Consider the following 20,627-nt stretch of genomic DNA (forward strand, 5'->3'; position numbering starts at 1 on the left):
AGGAGGAGTAATGTGGCTACTGGGGCGTGGAGTAGCGCGCCGTGTAGCCTCGTGCCAGCTACTCCACGCCCCAGTAGCCGCATAACGAAATTTACATATTAGGTCAATAAAGTTTCCCAAAAGTTAGCGGGGACGTGAGGATTAGCTCTAAAAAGAGCTATCCTCACGTCCCTTACATCCACCTACCACCCGATCTACCTTTATAGGTAGATTCGTGGTGGTAGGTTCTCTTTAAGTAAGTTTTCATGGCTTTAGTATATATAACAATTTTCTTGGAAAAATATGTGCTTGGAAAAATGAACAGAAAATCAGTGCCTCCTAGTGCGAGGTTATCCTTCAACAATAGGTGTATAAATGAATGAAAATTTGCTCACATTATAGGGTTGTGCTCCAAGCAGGCACCACTCTGATGTATGCTCAATTTACTTATTACATATGGATCATTGAGATCTTGCAGCCTCGTCCTTTCCCAAGTGTGTAGTGTCACATCGGAAGGAAAGTCATGAAGAGATCAAACCACAGGTATATTGCGGGAGATGAAAGTAATGAAAAATCATTGGTGGTTCTAACCAGGAGATCCAGTTTTTCCATCAAGCTATTGCCAGTTACTTTCATCCCCTGCGATATACTTGTGGTTTGATCTCTTCATAATAATTTCCTTGTTTGCTTACTTTGTAGACTATATTCTTGTGTAGGTTCTTACCAACCATATCACAATCATCTTGCCTCCCACTTACCATCACAGAGCGGTGTCATTAAGAAATTAAATCAGTCTAAGCAGGAACACCTTCAGTGGGACATCTTGTCCAAGGTCAAGAACCAGTTTTTCGGTCTACAATATTTTGTTATATGTCATTGGCTCACTTACATCTCAACAGAAATATGGTCATCATTGGTGGTGACCCTTGGCTACTGCGGTATTCAAGCAGAAGCTAGCTACAGCAGTTACTCAGAGCAGAGGCGAGGAGCTATGAGGCACCTAGTGCACTTGGAGAAGCTAAAATCATGGAATATAAATGCATTTTTCACAGTACTTACAACACACGCAAAGGTATGGTTACACAGATCTCCAGGGACAATACTTGTCATGCATGGTCAAAACTGCTGACAGATTCCCTTTAAGTAGCAATGAATATATTCCTTTATTAGCACCAGTCAATCCGTAGTCCTAAATCCATACTATACTGTATATCCCCCTGGTAATCTCGAGGGAGCTCAGACTGCACAGCACATCATATGGTTCTTTTATCCTAAAACCCACAGATTTGGGTTGTATATTTAATTAACGTAAATCCCAAATGTTACTAAAGTAAAATATTTTACTACACATTCCACAATATATATCTCTCTCTCATCCCCTGAGATCTTGCACATTTCCATATCTCTCATCAGGAGCAAGTATCTGCACAGCATGGTGCCATAGAGGAATAACTCTCCGGATGGCTCCAGACTCCGCAGGACAGCGATGCCCTCTGCAGAAACCGTTTAGGGGTGAGTGGGGGTTGTTGATGCATCGAGATGTGTGAATTGCTGTAATTAAGGATGGAAGAAGTAATCATTTAATTAAGAAGCCCCAGAGGCCCAGACATTTCTGGTGAGGTAATTATATGCTATAAAATAGGACATGACATGTTAGACTAGTGCGCAGCATGCTAAGCTGTAGGGGGCAGCTATCTCTATGGTTCACAACAAAAGCATAACTATAGGGGTCACACCTACGATCCAGAACTTGTAGAGGAACAGGTTCCCCCTGCCCTGCCGGTGCCTTCCTATCATAATTTGAATTCTGGTGACAGATTTTTTATTGGGCCCGTTGTGCTCCAAATAACACATCTGAGCAATGGAGCGTTCCCATTTCTGCATCTTTGTAATTAGGCAAGGTACAAATAATTCATCCTCACTTTTCATGTTGAAGGTTGACAAGTTTTGATATATAATTCAAGACGTTCCATGGTTTTATGTGAACATTGGTTGAATAAAACAGCAACGACAGGGCCTTGAATTACTAATATACCAGTCAATTACCAGACGGAGTTCAGAAATTGGTGCAGAAATAGGGAATGAGGATCCCAAAGTCAATCAAGTTAGGAACCAGGATTCGTAGTGTAAAGTGCAAGACGGCTGAAGGAAGAGTTGTGTAAGTCAAAGACATCATAGACAAGGTTGTCATACAGGCCAAGGTCAAAACACACAACGAACAGGGACAAAATAGCGCAAAAAAATTAATTCTCAATAGAAGAATTTATAGCAGGGTATATGATTTTTGCATTGGGAGAGGCATAAAAAATAGATAGTATTCAACCACAAGTGAAAAACTGGCAGGGACGGACCCCTTGTTTTTGCGATCTGTGGGGGTCTGAGACCACCACTGATGAGCAAGTTAGACTCTATCCCATGGACAAGGCCTAACTTGCCTTTGTGGGAAAAACCCTTTAAGCCTGGGGGTTTCTGGACAGGCCATGCTCTTCTCCTTTAAGGTGAAGCATGATCATCCTAACCTCTTGTTAACCCAACATCACGTGGCCTGCTGCTTTTAGGTAGCTGGCCACTGGAGGCACTAGCCTGGAATATTTATTCTTGAACGCGGGTCTAACCCAGCCTCTTTGGACTGCTCCACATTCAAGAAATTCCCACCTTCCCTCCCTTTTATGATGTCTATTTTGTTTACTGTTATCTATAGTCCTTATTGTTGGTAGTCACAGCTTAGTCTATGGTGGAATCTTGACCCTCTCATTCTTGGCATTGAACAACTAGGACGTTCCCCCACATAGGTGGGGACTTGGCATGCAAGATGAACATCGTTTAAGGGTCAGGGAACCATTTGTTACCATATATACTCACCTTATATACACAAGTATATAAAAAAATATACTAAATGCTCACCCGCCAGAGCTCAATCCTGGTGTCCTATTCTCCCCACAACTTTCCTCTTCTGGTCTTTGAGTTTGCAGCAGCGCAGGGAGATACCCATCTATGTGTGGTGTTGCCTGGTGATGTCATAGTGTGTGTGCGGGGAGCTGGGCTGGACATTCCATTAATAGCTATATCGGACATTTCATTTTTTGGGAGTGGGGGGGGCTGCTGTGGACATTGTATTCAATGGGGGGCTATGGACATTGTATTAACCCCTTACCCCTTAAGGACACAGGGTTTTTTTTGTTCATTTTTCACTCTCCACCTTCAAAAATCCATAACTTTTACGTATAATATAAATATTATAAATAATATAAATACCATCGATTTTACGTCTCAGTGACATTATTTATTATTCCATGTCGTGTACAGGGAAGCTGGAAAAAAATTCCAAATGTGGCAAAAAAACGCATTTGGCAAAAAAAGGTCACTTTCTTGTGGGCTTCGTTTTTACGACTTTCATTGTGTGCTCCAAATAACATATTTGCCTTATTTTTTGGTACGATCACGGTCATACCAAATTTATATAGGTTTTATTGTGTTTTAATAGATTTTCAAAAAGCAAACAAATGTGTAAAAAAGAAAACAATTTCCGGCATCTCCTCACGCTAATAACATATTTTTACTATGGTGTATGGTGATGTGTGTCATTTTTTGCGAAACTTGATGACGTTTTCATTTTGAGGACTGTGCAACCTTTTGATAACTTTTTATTACATGTTTTATGTGATGTAAAATAGTATAATGGTTTTTGGACATTTGGGTGCTATTTTGCGTTCACAGCCGTCAATAACTGGTTTTATATTTTGATAGATCGGGCATTTTGTGGTACCTAACATTTGTGATTTTTACTATATTTGATATCAGTTCTAGGGAAAGGGAGTGATTAGAATTTTTAGTTTTTGTACATTTTTAAACTTTTTTTTTACTATTTTTTTTAGACCCTCCAGGGTACTTTATTCCTGGATGGTCTGATTGTTCCTACCATACTACTGTATTGCAGTATATGGGATTTTTACACAGAATTCATTACAATGAACCAGACAATATATTTTCCCAGTATTTTGTAGTAATATTGGCGCTTACTCAAATATATACAGTACATTATAGTGTTTAAATAAAGCTGTGGCTGACCCCTCAATTTATTACTCCACACAGGTTTCGGTTTCTTTTTTTGTATTGTTTCGGATAGTCCATGGTGATGTGATCTTTTTGTCCTCCGACAGCGAACAATCTCCTTAAAAAATTAATATATAGTTTTGAAATGTCAAAATTGACACTGGAATACTTCACGGTAGGTATTGGTAAAGAGTAAGGGAAAGGAAATTCCAATGAATGGATTCCAGTTGCAGAATTCCACCTTTAGCCACAGCAGCAGCATCTGGTTACTGCCGTGGTCAGAACTACTGAGGATATTCCCACAACAGATATTCCACGGGGATTATGCAATGTGTGTTTCCATCCTTCACACAAAACATACACGCATATAAAGTGATTTTTATGAAAGCATTTTAGAAAAAATTAATGAATTTTCATGGTAAAAATACAGTATTTACACCCTGTGTTTAACAAGACTCAGGGTTAAATTTACACATTTTTTATGTTTTTGCCATTTTTAGTATTTTGGCAGAATTTGTCTGCATTCTTTTCTGCTGACTCCTCCTAATTTTCCGTAATGTCCTTTCAAAGAGCCTAACTGAAAGTAAATGCAGAAGGTGTACGGTTCACCTTCCGTTCCCTATAGGGTTACTGTAATTAAGCGGCTTGCAGATGAATGACAGTGTGAACTGAGCCTTAGGTTACATGTAGAGGATTGTTGTTTTGGACCAGGTGCTAGCCATTGTATTTCCAGGGGCTCATACAAATGTCACTGTTTGTGAGCCAACTTTCCGAGGCGCAAGTTTTGGAGCATCTTGTATAAGTATTGTATTATGATGTTTAATATTAATAATAATAATAATAGGTGATATTATACTGATAATAAAGGATACAAGATTTCCCCTCTGTCCTTGCAAATAATACACTTCCACATCATCGGATGATTAACGCTTCCTTCTGAAATTCAGTACAATTCCCTAAAGTACTTAGCCGAATCCTCTAGATCCCACGAAGCTGCGCTCTCGTCTATCTGCCTTCCGCGCTGCACAAGTTCTGGAGAGAATAACATAATAATGATGGTCTCCTCACTCTCAGTGCGAATAGTGTTACTCTGCTAACAGAACCAGATCTATTTTAGTCCCTGCATTAAAAATAGCTGCCAGTGGAGCAGAGCAGAGGCCGCTCCCGCTCTACAGCGCACATACGTGGAGGGGTTTGGGTTAATAAGGCATATTTCACATTAGGGCCCCCACTCTTGATGTGTGGGTCTCGGTTCTTGGGTTCCGGTTACCATGGAGATGTAAGGGTGGGTGTAGGGTGCTGCAGATTATCTGCATTACTTTCCAGTGTAATAAGTCTATGTGCTGCCTGAGACGTCTTCACTTTATTCTCTTTACTTGGTAATTATGGGTGTAGACTGGTTAGATTTGTCATCTAACTTCTGACACATTTGGGTGAGGGGCATAACTAAAGCGGGTGGTCCAAGAGACTTAGGGGGCCCATCATTTGTCACTTTTCCATATGAGAAGACTAGTACTATAAACCATACATTGTAGTCAGGAGCCTGCTAGCTGTTGTTTCAATGGCGATAAGCAACCCCATGGGGCACATTTACTAAGGGTCCAAACGCGCATTTTCAGCGGGTTTCGCGATTCTTTTCAATTTTGCCCTGAATTACCCGGGGTTTTGGCGTACGCGATCGGATTGTGTCGCATCGGCGCCGGCTTGCATGCGACACAAATCGGGGGGCGTGTACATTAGACAACCCGACTGATTTGGACAAACTGCGGAATTTAAAAAGCAAATTGTGTCGCAAGATCAGCACTCCCTTACACCGGTAAGAAGATGGTGAACTCCGGCGGACCTCAGCGGGGGAAGCGACAGATGCAGGAAATTGGACGCACGATCTTAGTGAATCGTGGCAGACCCGAATCCTTGTTGGACAACGGACGGCGGGGATCACGATGGGACGGGTAAGTAAATGTGCCCCCATGTATTTCTATGGACTCATGCACACGACTGAGGTAACCACAGCCCCATGGAGCCAGCTACCCAAAATTATAGAGAAGGCCCTATTCCTGCCCATGTTTGTGGACCAGGCAGTCTTTGTCTATTATCATCGTCGTATGAACGGACCTCACACGCCACAAACAGCACAGCTCCAAGTTGGTGTGTGGGTAGCCTTAGGCCTTCCCCAAACTATAATGTATTATTTATAGTACTGGATTCTACATCTGAGGAAGAGACATCTAATAAGCCCCCTGAGGTGCCCGTACCCTCTGCACCCCCTTAAATGATTCATCTAACAGGTGGTTTACAGTGTGTGAGGTAATAAATTACATTAAGATAGAAGGATAACAAAATTACCTCACCAAAATCAAGCATCCTAAACATCTCCATTGTCAAATCCGGGTTTTTGTTCTATAATAGGGGCATAGAACAGAAAATCAGAGAACTGGATCCATCTCTTTACTGACAGCAATGGTGCCTGATGGACTTTTATTATGTGTCACTGCCACCACCAGGCACCATTATGAGGTGAAAACTGCTACTTTTTGGCAGATATGACATAATGTGCAATGGTTGTGTCACCACAGATGTGAAGCATCATCTTTAACATGGACACCAATATAATTAGGGTTACATTTGTCTGACAGAGAGCAAAAGTAAGTCTTTTGTGTACCATCCATCTGAAAGATATATATTTAAAGGGGTGTTCTCATGGACAGTACTTGTGATGGATCAATAGTGGGTCCGACATGACATAATAAATGAGGGTCCAATTTATGAGACATGTATCTTGAGAACGAGAACTAGCTAACCACCCTCCGGTGGCCAGGCTGTACAATGGATTACCTGCGCATGCACAACCTGGGGGAAATTTATCTATCATAAGTTTCTGAGGTAAAACTGTTCTAGTTGCCCATGAAAACCAATCAGAGCTCAGCTTTGATTTTATAATCGACTGTGGGAAAATGAAAGCTGAGCTCTGATTTGTTGCCATGGACAACTAGAACAGTTCTGCTCTAAGAAACACTTGATAAATCTTGCAACCTCTTTCTTTTCAAGTATATTGGAGTATACAAAATAACGGAGTTGATTTGCTTGGCTATTTTCATCACTCCCCTAGACTTGAATGTAGAATGGCGCATGTGTAGCCACATTCTGCCCGACTGCAGTAAGGGTCAGCATACCCCCATACTCAGGATAGGTATACATCCCAGAGATGGGACCCCAGTATTCTGACAGATCCTGTACCAGTGGCGTAACTTAAATCTGATGGGCCCTGGTGCGAAGTCTGTGCCAGGCCCCTGACTATAATGTATGGATTATAGTACTAGTCTTCTCATATTGGAAAGTGACACCTTATGGGCACCCTAAACCTCTTGGGCCCAGTTGTGACCGCACCCTCTGCACCCTCTCAAGTTAGGCCCCTGTCCTGTGTATATCACTTTAAGTATGCCACAAAAAAACATATAGAATACTGTAGAAGACTAAACTATTCCATAAAATAGCATTGAACAATCTTCCTATTACAAATTGTAAAATCGCTTTTAATCATCAAAATTGCCCTTTTGTTCCTACGGATATAAGGACTTTGTGTGACCCCCTGTCCATGCTTAAAGCCTATTGACAACACAGCAAACTCAGCTCTATATATCAACCCACACCTACAGTAGTAACAGCTTCCTTGTGATTCCTACCAGCCCCCTGCTTATAATACAGTATATAATGGACCCCCCAATGAGAACCAACATCTTTTCATTTACTAAATGTACAAACAATCTATGACAATCTACAGAGCAGAAAATGTATATCGCCAATAAAAATATTATCCCGCCATATGATGCACATAAAGCATCCACAGGGGTTGCAATGAGATGTAAAAAAAATCCCATTACAACCACAGATGAAATGAAGAATATTTAGGTATTCGGATCATTAAAGTTAATACTGGGTATAATCTTGATGATGATTATTAACATCCGAAATTAAGAAATTGAGAAACATGCCTTTAAATCCTTGGGGGAAATTGTGCTGTTGTGGAAATACCAGCTACATATGGAGCAAGATTAGCCAGAGTGCTTCAAGGAGTGTGGTGAGCGAACGGTTAATAGTAAAGAGGCTTTTTTTTTTTTCCTGGAGACTTGGATAAGAGCCTGCGAGGAGAGGAGACACGGCACAGCGTTACCATTGTCACACAGACGCAGGCTCGCAGCATCCTTCCGCTACTCCATCTCCAGTTACCATGCAGGTAAGAGAGCGGACCACCAGAGGGTCCAGGACCTTCTACTATTACCCAATGTTATCATCATCAGCTACATCTCTAGTGTCCCCTCCGCTGCTTCCTCCTCTTCTTCATCCCATTCATCCCCACTTTCCTATACAAGCTTCTTAATGACACATAGAAGGGACATATAGTGCACAATTCTTTCATTCCTTCATTCCTGGAGGATCAATTCCTGAAATGCTTCCGGTCATTTGTCCTTCCACAGATGTAGCAGTGCTGAGCAGCGATGCTCATACATAGCGTGCTATGGGTGCATTTCCAAAATTTTTCACATAGGCTAACTACTGTATACAACACTTCTTAACAAAGCTCAATGTATACAGCACAAATTGTAATAGTAATGTGTATAATGCTGTCCATCCCCTGGCAGGGTTTCTAGAGATCCTCTTTGTGGTTGGACATAGGGATTGACAATGGGTCATATTTATAATGTTTTATTTATGGTACCGTACCACAAGCTCTAAAATTACACGGCATCAAATGTTTTCTTAAAATCATTTGAGTTGGGATCCCTCTTAAAGGGGTTGTCTGGTCACGACAAGTTTTCCCCCATCCTGTGGAACTTGCTCGTCAGTTGGGATCCCTCTTAAAGGGGTTGTTTAGTCAAAGTTTTCTTTCATCCCGTAGAACCTGCTGATAAGTGGGGTTACTGAGAGTCTACTGCTCCCCAAATTAATGGATCAGCATTTGTGATTTGACTGTGAAGTGGGGTACGACGGACCCCATCCTTGTGATTCGTGGTGGATAGGGGGCATTTGTTGTCATGGGACAACCCCATAGTGGGGTGAGATAGTAACTGCATCAAGACTAGTTTAATACTGGATGTGAGACTTCATTAATATTAAAGGTGCATCTGTTCCTCATGGGAAATAGATGAAGGACACTGGTCTTACAGGAACACGGTCATAGGTAACAGGGTCAAGTTACATAGAAGGTGCCCGAGTTGTAGGAGTTTCCTCCAAAAATAAGTTAATAGGTCTCCTATGTAATTGGGCACAGAGTATGTGTATAGCAAGTACAGGATAAGATTATATGGACTGGTGACATTGGTCTCTCTACGATATATTCAGGTTATGAAAGAAATGGGAAATAAATGTCTGCTGGATCCATGGCGTATAGTGACAATGTACTATACGGCAGCATTTCTCCACTGTGTAACGCTAGAAATTCTATTATGGACCTAGACAGAAACATGAATGGCGACAAGAGGTATACAGTACAAGCGGAGGGGGTTATGTGGTTGGCAAACTGGCTGGTTTCCCATTTACTCCCATCCAGGGGCATAACCAGGAGAGGCAGGGCCCCATAGCAGACTCCTGAATGGGGCCTCTTAAAAATTTAAATACAGTATTAGGCTACATTCACACTACAGTATGGGGGACGTATATATGGCCGACGTATATGCGGCCAATATACGTCTCCCATACACTTCTATGGGCTCACGGCGCCCTACGGGAGCGGTACGGTGCAGCACACATGCGGCACCATACCGCTCCGTAGCCCGGGAAAAGATAGGACATGTCCTATCTTTTCCCGTATTACGGCGCCGCAGCCATATATCTCTATGGAGAGGGGCGGGGGTGAGCTGCGCTCACCTCCTCCTCCTCTCCCCGCGCTGCCTTGTGCTGCCGTGCAACGGTGCGGCGGGCTCACGGCAGTGTGAATGTAGCCTTACACTCATATTTACACACATTTCTGTACCTATATACATAAACATACAGTTCTTCACTCATACACACATTTGTACACACACACACACATAGAGCATATAGACATCAGTATACACACTCCATACACCATATATACATACAGCATATACACACCGCAGATACACACTCATTTAAATCATGCATACATCACATATATGTTATATACATGTTATGCTGTACAATGTGCAGCCTAATTTGTACATAATGGTGCACATACTCCATTCATTAGTGTCAGGTCAAATAACGGGCCCCCTGACACTGTTGGCCCCATAGCAGCTGCTATGGCTCCTACCACTTTAGTTACACCTTTGCTCCCATCCACAAAGCAGTGTATGGTGGTGTTGTGTGAGAAATGAAGTGTAGTTATATATGCAAAGATTATGTGTGCGTTTAAAGGAACACTCAACTAGAATACCAATACTTTAGTAACAAGAACATTCATTGAAAAGATCCATGGAGGAGATAGTTACTAAAATCCACTCAATATTTATTGGGTAACTTTGATATCATTTCAATGACCTCTGGACAGTATTGGAGTATTGGAAGCCTATATAGGATACCCTCTGATACAAAGATGGAAATATTCATCCAGACTGTAGCATCTACAAATCCTATAATAGAGCAGTGCCAATAATGATCCCAATGATACCAAGTGATGTCCCTCTTGCCTTTCAATGAAATTTTTTTAGGTAGAAAGTCTAATTGTACTGATTTTGAACTACATGGTGGCATTACATGGACTCTATAAGGAGCATTATTTACATACATAAAGCAATATATATAACAATATCATCAACTATTGAATGGACAATGTATGTCAGTATTATCATGGCATTAGGTTTTATAACGTTGGTATTATAAAGACAATATATGTCTATATTTTCTTTGCTCTATATCAGGGGTCAGGAACCTTTTTGGCTGAGAGAGCCATGAACGCCACATATTTTAAAATGTTATTCCATAAGAGCCATACACTATGCACATGCCTCCCAGTAGATAGGTAGCCCCAGTGTCACCGGTGCCTCTGTGATCTACATCTCGCCATGGCGGCACCCCTTTCCAAGCTCACTCACCTCTCCACGCGCCGGCACGCTGATTGGCGCTACCCACTTCCCAGGTTCCTATAAAGTCCGAACATTCCCCGTGGTGCTTCATGCCTATGAGGAAGTTTTCCACAGTGTTTCCTTCCCAAGTGTTGACCTCCCGTTGTGAACCCGTACCTGTTCCTGATTCTGCTCCTCCGCTGCCAGCCCTGACCTCTTGCACCATCCCCGACCGTGCATCATTGCCGCCTGCCTTGACCTTCTGTCTGTTCCTGACCACGAGAATGCCTTGTGATCCTGTTCCTCAACCGTGGCTGCCACCGTGGACAAGTCAAGCCCGTGGAACGACCTGGTGGTACCAAGCTGCAGCAAGACCAAAATGCTTTGCGGCGGGCTCTGGTGAAGACCAGGTGCCACTTAGATTCCGGTCCCAGGTGTCTGCTTACATCATTGTTCGCAGTAGTCCAGAGGGTCCACTACTCCAAATCTTGACACCCACCACATGCCTCCCAGTAGATAGGTAGTCCCAGCACATACCACCAGTAGATAGATAGCTACAGCAAATACTCCCAGTAAATAGGTAGCCACAGCACATACCCCCAAGTAAATAGGTAGCCACAGCACATACCCCCAAGTAAATAGGTAGCCACAGCACATACCCCCAGTAGATAGGTAGCCCCAGCACATACTCCTAGTATATAGGAAGCCCCAGCACATACCCCCAGTAGATATGTAGCCCCAGCACATACCTCCAGTAGATAGGTAGGCCCAGCACATACTCCCAGTATATAGGTAGCCACAGCACATGCCTCCCCTTAGATAGGTTGTCACAGCACATACTCCCAGTCTATAGGAAGCCACACCATATGCCCCCATGTACATAGGTAGCCACACCACATACCCCCAGTAGATAGGTAGTCACAACAGAAAAAAAATGAATATTCACTTACCAGTGCTTCTTTCAGCCAGCTCCTCATCGCTCCCAGGCTCTTCTCTTTGACCCAGGCTTAGAAAATGGCCGCGATAGCGCCTGGGTCGTACAAAGGACCTAGGCAGCGGTAACATCGCTGCCTGTGTCCAGTGATCAGTCTAACAGACACACAGCAGCCATAACTATTTATTACAGATCTGTCTGAGAGCCAGATGCAGCCAACAAAAGAGCCACATCTGGCTCCCGAGCCATACGTGCCCTACCCTTCTCTATATGGCAATATTATTAGGCTTTATTACGTTAGTATTATACAGACAATGCATGGGGTATTAGCTTGGCTCTATATGGCAATATTAATACCGTATTTTTCAGACTATAAGGCGCACCTGATTATAAGGCACACCATCAATAAATGCCTGCAAAAACGTCTAGGTTCATATATAAGGCGCACCGGAGTATAAGGCGCAGCTGATTATAAGGATGAATGACCAGCAGGTGGCAGACCTGTGCACAGTTCAAGGCAGCTGTTGTCTGTAAGTACGGTTCATATATAAGGTGCACTGTACTATAAGGCGCACTTTTGATTTCTGAGAAAACCAAAGAATTTTTTGTGCCAAAGAATTTTTTTTTAGTCTGAAAAATACGGTAGGTTTTATTACGTTAGTATTATATGGACAGCATATGGCACTATTATCTTTGCTCCATAGGGCAATATATTTCACAAGAAGAAATGACAGAAGCAGCTTTCTCAATAAAACCATCTTAATGTTGAGTAATACAGAACAGTAAGTTTGTGATATGCTATTTATAATTATTTTCCATCACTTGGACCAGCTGAAAATGTCTTAAGTGCACAGCAGGTTACAGAACATTATGGAATGTAGAATTTTGGAAAAATTTGAAAACTTGATATTTTTATTAGTTCATCAATTTCAGTTAAACTCAATCCCTACAATTGAGAAACACCTCTCTGCTTTATATGACAAACCTCACCACTGCTACATCTCTATGTATGGTCATAAATAAGGAAAAATCCTGTAGCTCCAGTGTTTATTTTTCCTCTGGAGATGAAGAAGACAAGTAGCCTGCTCTCGCCTGACAATGTGATGATAGTACGGCAGTAGTCACAAAAAAATATTTGACAGCTCTGATTTATAATAGAAGAGAGCCTAGCACAAGAAAGGTTCAGGCTCCGTGCACCATCATATTTGTGTTCTTACCTAATGAGAAATTCTATATCACAGTAATGAGGATTTTTTTTTTGTTGTCATTTTGTCTTTGATTTCAGAAGTAAAAGCAGTAACATATTCCAGGCTATTTGTATCGCCACATTTTTCTGGGCACTGGTGGAATTCAACTTTTTGACAGGTTTCATACTTTGCGTGTGAGAAGAAAAATCATATCCGTTCCTACCATTTCTACATGGTGCCCCCCTTCCCCTTAAAAAAAAAAAATCTATACATACTTAGGCTGCATTCACATTCACTTCTGGCGTGCTGGAGAGGAGGAGAGGTGATCGCGACTCACCCCTCCCCTCTCCATAAAGATTTGAGCCACATGGTCGTACTCACAGTTAAAGATAGAGCACGCTCTAGCTCTTTTGTGGCCAAGGCTCGAAACAGTGAGTACTTGTTGGGGTTCACCGTACCGAGCCCAGGTGATATAGACACCTATGTGGGAAGTATATGCGGCAGCAAATTTGCAGCCAGATATATGTCTCCCCTACGTTCCTGTTAATGTACCCATATACAGACATGTTACAATTACACACATTTATACACTGATATATACACACCTTTATATACTTATATACACACAAATAAAAGTTCTACACCCGTATATACACATCACACGTACTGTATACACATTATACATATAATATATATATATATATATATATATATATATATATATATATATATATACACACATACATGCAGTATAAAAACACCATATACACGCATACTGCATATACATACAGAATACTCACGCATTCAGTATACACAGCATATACAAAAATGCACATACATCATATATATGCATATATTTACATGTGCACATATATATGCTTATATAAATATATGTATGTATAAATACAGTATTTGCATCTATACATACTGTATATACGCAATGGGGATTATTCTGTTCTGTGGCTGCATTTTCGTCAGGTTTTCTGACTTTTTGGGGGTCGCGCTGGGGATTGTGTTGCACACGATCGGAATTTGGCGCATGGGCGCCGGCTTTCATGCAACAGAAATTGGGGGGCAGGCTGTCGGGATTTAACTTTGAATTTGTGTCGCAAGATCAAGCACTTACATGCACTGGGAAGAAGAAGGTGAACTCCTGCGGACCTGATCGGGGAAGCGACAGATGCAAGATATCGGGCGCACGATCTTAGTGAATCGCGCCAGCTGTGCATTGAACGCACTTCGGGGATAGCGCAGGGATGGGTAAGTAAATCTGCCCCAGTATATACATAAATACACAGTATAAGCAAATATACACATATATACACAGTATATGCATATATAAATATGTACACATATACACACAGATAAATACATATGTAGCTGTAAATGTATATTTGGCTGTATTGGTGACCACCCAGTCATGGCGGCAGGCAGGTGATTGGGCGGGTGTTCCACGTAGTTTGAGGGTGGTTGTTTCGGTTGTTGACTGTGCCGTAGGGTGGGGAGGAGGGGCATCCATCCACTGTGTCAGCGGCCGACTGTGCCACCATGCAGGGGGATGGGCGGGTGGTCATCTGAGCCGGCGGGTCGGTCAGGGAGGTGGCGAGCGGGCAGGTCAGGGACGTGGCAGGTCAGGGACGTGGCGGGTCAGGGACGTGGCGGGTGGGCGGTCCAGGAGGGAGGTGGGCGGGCCAGGTTTAGGAGACCGGTAGCCTGGACACAGAGGGAGAGGCCCCTTAACCTCACTTGCCCCCGAAGCAGCAGCAGTAGTTATGCAACTGATCGAGTCTAATAAACAATTACAATATTTAAAATGTACTAAATATAAATATAATATTCAGCTCAATCTTCACGTCTCAACAGCTACTGGGCCTGGGATAAGAGTGTAGAAATGTAAGGATGTGTATATACTGTATAGATGTAATTATATGCTGTAGATCCCAACTCAGCATATAATTATAGTATCTGCACATAAACACTGCACAAGAACCAAGTTTTCTATATACATATGGCAACAAAACCAGGCTGTGTACATGCATGCAGCACCAGAACCATGCTCTCTACATAAATACAGCACCAAAAACAAATTCTGCACATAATTATAGTAACAGAATCAAGATCTGTAATTCATAATAGCATTGGAACAAAATGAGCAGGTATTGCAGCTAAGCTCCTTTTATCTCTATACAGATGAGCTGCAGTAACCGCACAAACCGCGGCCAGGTATGGGAGTAAGCAGCCATGTTTTTATGTTTTTCAACCTCCGGCAACCCCTTTGGGGTCTACTTTCACAATCACTGCAATACATAAAGACCCGATAGAACTCATTGGTTATTCATGATTTTCTGATAAAGATATAAAGCAGTGACAAAATTGATGGACACCGATTGAGCTCAAGAAGTCACAGTGACATCTGGATGGAATCTTCCATGGTTACTAGTAATGGAGCTTCTGATGTAGATGTGGACTTCACCTATTGATAACATATTGGTTGGATAAGCCATCATTTACTATTCCCTGGGGTCTAATTTAACAGATCACCACTGAGCCCAGGAACAAATACTATCGATACTGCAGATGCCGAGTGTGCGCATGTTCTGAAATCTTTCCTGAGCACAAACTGATCAGGCTTCTCGAAATCCAATTTTATATTCACTGTCTATGATTGAATGCTTGTCCTGACGCTCCATCAATGATTAAGGAACCCCCATTCTTGTGGTTGGTGGTGGTCCCATTCTTGTGATCTCCATAGTATTGAATGCTCTTCCTGCCGTTCCATCAATCAATGATTAAGGAACCCCAATTCTTGTGGTTGGTGGTGGTCCCATTCTTGTGATCGCCATAGTATTGAATGCTCGTCCTGCCGTTCTATCAGTCAATGAGTAAGGAACCCCCATTATTGTGGTTGGTGGTGGTCCCATTCTTGTGATCTCCATAGTATTGAATGCTTGTCCTGCCGTTCCATCAGTCAATGATTAAGGAACCCCCATTCTTGTGGTTGGTGGTGGTCCCATTCTTGTGATCTCCATAGTATTGAATGCTCGTCCTGCGCTCCATCAATCAATGAGTAAGGAACCCCCATTCTTGTGGTTGGTGGTGGTCCCATTCTTGTGATCTCCACAGTATTTAATGCTCGTCCTGCCGCTCCATCAATCAATGAGTAAGGAACCCCCATTCTTGTGGTTGGTTGTGGTCCCATTCTTGTGATCTCCATAGTTTTGAATGCTAGTCCTGCCGCTCCATCAGTCAATGAGTAAGGAACCCCCATTCTTGTGGTTGGTGGTGGTCCCATTCTTGTGATCTCCATAGTATTGAATGCTTGTCCTGCCGTTCCATCAGTCAATGATTAAGGAACCCCCATTCTTGTGGTTGGTGGTGGTCCCATTCTTGTGATCTCCATAGTATTGAATGCTAGTCCTGACGCTTCATCAATGATTAAGGAACCCCCATTCTTGTGGTTGGTGGTGGTCCCATTCTTGTGATCTCCATAGTATTGAATGCTCGTCCTGCCGCTCCATCAATCAATGAGTAAGGAACCCCCATTCTTGTGGTTGGTTGTGGTCCCATTCTTGTGATCTCCATAGTATTGAATGCTCGTCCTGCCGCTCCATCAATCAATGAGAAAGGAACCCCCATTCTTGTGGTTGGTGGTGGTCCCATTCTTGTGATCTCCATAGTATTGAATGCTTGTCCTGCCGTTCCATCAGTCAATGATTAAGGAACCCCCATTCTTGTGGTTGGTGGTGGTCCCATTCTTGTGATCTCCATAGTATTGAATGCTCGTCCTGCCGCTCCATCAGTCAATGATTAAGGAACCCCCATTCTTGTGGTTGGTGGTGGTCCCATTCTTGTGATCTCCATAGTATTGAATGCTAGTCCTGACACTTCATCAATGATTAAGGAACCCCCATTCTTGTGGTTGGTGGTGGTCCCATTCTTGTGATCTCCATAGTATTGAATGCTCGTCCTGCCGCTCCATCAATCAATGAGTAAGGAACCCCCATTCTTGTGGTTGGTTGTGGTCCCATTCTTGTGATCTCCATAGTATTGAATGCTCGTCCTGCCGCTCCATCAATCAATGAGTGAGAAACCCCCATTCTTGTGGTTGGTGGTGGTCCCATTCTTGTGATCTCCATAGTATTGAATGCTCGTCCTGCCGCTCCATCAATCAATGAGAAAGGAACCCCCATTCTTGTCGTTGGTGGTGGTCCCATTCTTGTGATCTCCATAGTATTGAATGCTTGTCCTGCCGTTCCATCAGTCAATGATTAAGGAACCCCCATTCTTGTGGTTGGTGGTGGTCCCATTCTTGTGATCTCCATAGTATTGAATGCTCGTCCTGCCGCTCCATCAGTCAATGATTAAGGAACCCCCATTCTTGTGGTTGGTGGTGGTCCCATTCTTGTGATCTCCATAGTATTGAATGCTAGTCCTGACGCTTCATCAATGATTAAGGAACCCCCATTCTTGTGGTTGGTGGTGGTCCCATTCTTGTGATCTCCATAGTATTGAATGCTCGTCCTGCCGCTCCATCAATCAATGAGAAAGGAACCCCCATTCTTGTCGTTGGTGGTGGTCCCATTCTTGTGATCTCCATAGTATTGAATGCTTGTCCTGCCGTTCCATCAGTCAATGATTAAGGAACCCCCATTCTTGTGGTTGGTGGTGGTCCCATTCTTGTGATCTCCATAGTATTGAATGCTCGTCCTGCCGCTCCATCAGTCAATGATTAAGGAACCCCCATTCTTGTGGTTGGTGGTGGTCCCATTCTTGTGATCTCCATAGTATTGAATGCTAGTCCTGACGCTTCATCAATGAGTAAGGAACCCCCATTATTGTGGTTGGTGGTGGTCCCATTCTTGTGATCTCCATAGTATTGAATGCTTGTCCTGCCGTTCCATCAGTCAATGATTAAGGAACCCCCATTCTTGTGGTTGGTGGTGGTCCCATTCTTGTGATCTCCATAGTATTGAATGCTCGTCCTGCGCTCCATCAATCAATGAGTAAGGAACCCCCATTCTTGTGGTTGGTGGTGGTCCCATTCTTGTGATCTCCACAGTATTTAATGCTCGTCCTGCCGCTCCATCAATCAATGAGTAAGGAACCCCCATTCTTGTGGTTGGTTGTGGTCCCATTCTTGTGATCTCCATAGTTTTGAATGCTAGTCCTGCCGCTCCATCAGTCAATGAGTAAGGAACCCCCATTCTTGTGGTTGGTGGTGGTCCCATTCTTGTGATCTCCATAGTATTGAATGCTTGTCCTGCCGTTCCATCAGTCAATGATTAAGGAACCCCCATTCTTGTGGTTGGTGGTGGTCCCATTCTTGTGATCTCCATAGTATTGAATGCTCGTCCTGCCGCTCCATCAATCAATGAGAAAGGAACCCCCATTCTTGTGGTTGGTGGTGGTCCCATTCTTGTGATCTCCATAGTATTGAATGCTTGTCCTGCCGTTCCATCAGTCAATGATTAAGGAACCCCCATTCTTGTGGTTGGTGGTGGTCCCATTCTTGTGATCTCCATAGTATTGAATGCTCGTCCTGCCGCTCCATCAGTCAATGATTAAGGAACCCCCATTCTTGTGGTTGGTGGTGGTCCCATTCTTGTGATCTCCATAGTATTGAATGCTAGTCCTGACACTTCATCAATGATTAAGGAACCCCCATTCTTGTGGTTGGTGGTGGTCCCATTCTTGTGATCTCCATAGTATTGAATGCTCGTCCTGCCGCTCCATCAATCAATGAGTAAGGAACCCCCATTCTTGTGGTTGGTTGTGGTCCCATTCTTGTGATCTCCATAGTATTGAATGCTCGTCCTGCCGCTCCATCAATCAATGAGTGAGAAACCCCCATTCTTGTGGTTGGTGGTGGTCCCATTCTTGTGATCTCCATAGTATTGAATGCTCGTCCTGCCGCTCCATCAATCAATGAGAAAGGAACCCCCATTCTTGTCGTTGGTGGTGGTCCCATTCTTGTGATCTCCATAGTATTGAATGCTTGTCCTGCCGTTCCATCAGTCAATGATTAAGGAACCCCCATTCTTGTGGTTGGTGGTGGTCCCATTCTTGTGATCTCCATAGTATTGAATGCTCGTCCTGCCGCTCCATCAGTCAATGATTAAGGAACCCCCATTCTTGTGGTTGGTGGTGGTCCCATTCTTGTGATCTCCATAGTATTGAATGCTAGTCCTGACGCTTCATCAATGATTAAGGAACCCCCATTCTTGTGGTTGGTGGTGGTCCCATTCTTGTGATCTCCATAGTATTGAATGCTCGTCCTGCCACTCCATCAATCAATGAGTAAGGAACCCCCATTCTTGTGGTTGGTGGTGGTCCCATTCTTGTGATCTCCATAGTATTGAATGCTTGTCCTGCCGTTCCATCAGTCAATGATTAAGGAACCCCCATTCTTGTGGTTGGTGGTGGTCCCATTCTTGTGATCTCCATAGTATTGAATGCTCGTCCTGCCGCTCCATCAGTCAATGATTAAGGAACCCCCATTCTTGTGGTTGGTGGTGGTCCCATTCTTGTGATCTCCATAGTATTGAATGCTCGTCCTGCCGCTCCATCAATCAATGAGTAAGGAACCCCCATTCTTGTGGTTGGTGGTGGTCCCATTCTTGTGATCTCCATAGTATTGAATGCTCGTCCTGCCTCTCCATCAATCAATGAGTAAGGAACCCCCATTCTTGTGGTTGGTGATGTTCCCATTCTTGTGATCTCCATAGTATTGAATGCTCGTCCTGCCGCTCCATCAATCAATGAGTAAGGAACCCCCATTCTTGTGGTTGGTGGTGGTCCCATTCTTGTGATCTCCATAGTATTGAATGCTCGTCCTGCCGCTCCATCAATCAATGAGTAAGGAACCCCCATTATTGTGGTTGGTGGTGGTCCCATTCTTGTGATCTCCATAGCATTGAATGCTCGTCCTACCGCTCCATCAATCAATGAGTGAGAAACCCCCATTCTTGTGGTTGGTGGTGGTCCCATTCTTGTGATCTCCATAGTATTGAATGCTTGTCCTGCCGATCCATCAATCAATGAGTGAGAAACCCCCATTCTTGTGGTTGGTGGTGGTCCCATTCTTGTGATCTCCATAGTATTGAATGCTCGTCCTGCCGCTCCATCAATCAATGAGTAAGGAACCCCCATTTTTGACGCCCTCCAAACTGATACCTGCAGTGTTGTATTTGTGATCCACGGAAGCAGCATATAATAAATCCCTACGAGAGTCGCCTCACCAAGGATAACAAGTCTACATCAAAAGTGCAGAAAAGTAGGATAGTAGCTGCTTAAGCATCTCCCTTCGCCTGCAGGTACTTCATTTACAATTTGTCCCAGAATTGACCTCATACAGTAAATAGGAAACTTCTCATCATTAGTCTGCAATTTAAAGAGCACGGAAATCCTTTATGCCCCCTCGGCCACCCCGTCGCTCTCATTCCCCGAGTCATC

General features: G+C 43.3%; 1 protein-coding gene across 1 annotated transcript in view; it reads left to right on the top strand.

The window, feature by feature from the left end:
• Positions 1-8,149: 8,149 nt before the first annotated feature.
• KCNIP3 (potassium voltage-gated channel interacting protein 3) overlaps positions 8,150-20,627 on the top strand; it is an 89,171-nt gene continuing 76,693 nt past the window's right edge. Inside the window, exon 1 of the mRNA XM_072148911.1 lies at positions 8,150-8,266. Within this exon, the coding sequence (XP_072005012.1) occupies positions 8,261-8,266 (6 nt within the window). The 5' untranslated portion in view covers positions 8,150-8,260. The remainder of the gene's footprint in view (positions 8,267-20,627) is intronic.

The sequence above is a fragment of the Engystomops pustulosus genome, chromosome 4 (assembly GCF_040894005.1).
Source record: "Engystomops pustulosus chromosome 4, aEngPut4.maternal, whole genome shotgun sequence".
Taxonomy (NCBI): domain Eukaryota; kingdom Metazoa; phylum Chordata; class Amphibia; order Anura; family Leptodactylidae; genus Engystomops; species Engystomops pustulosus.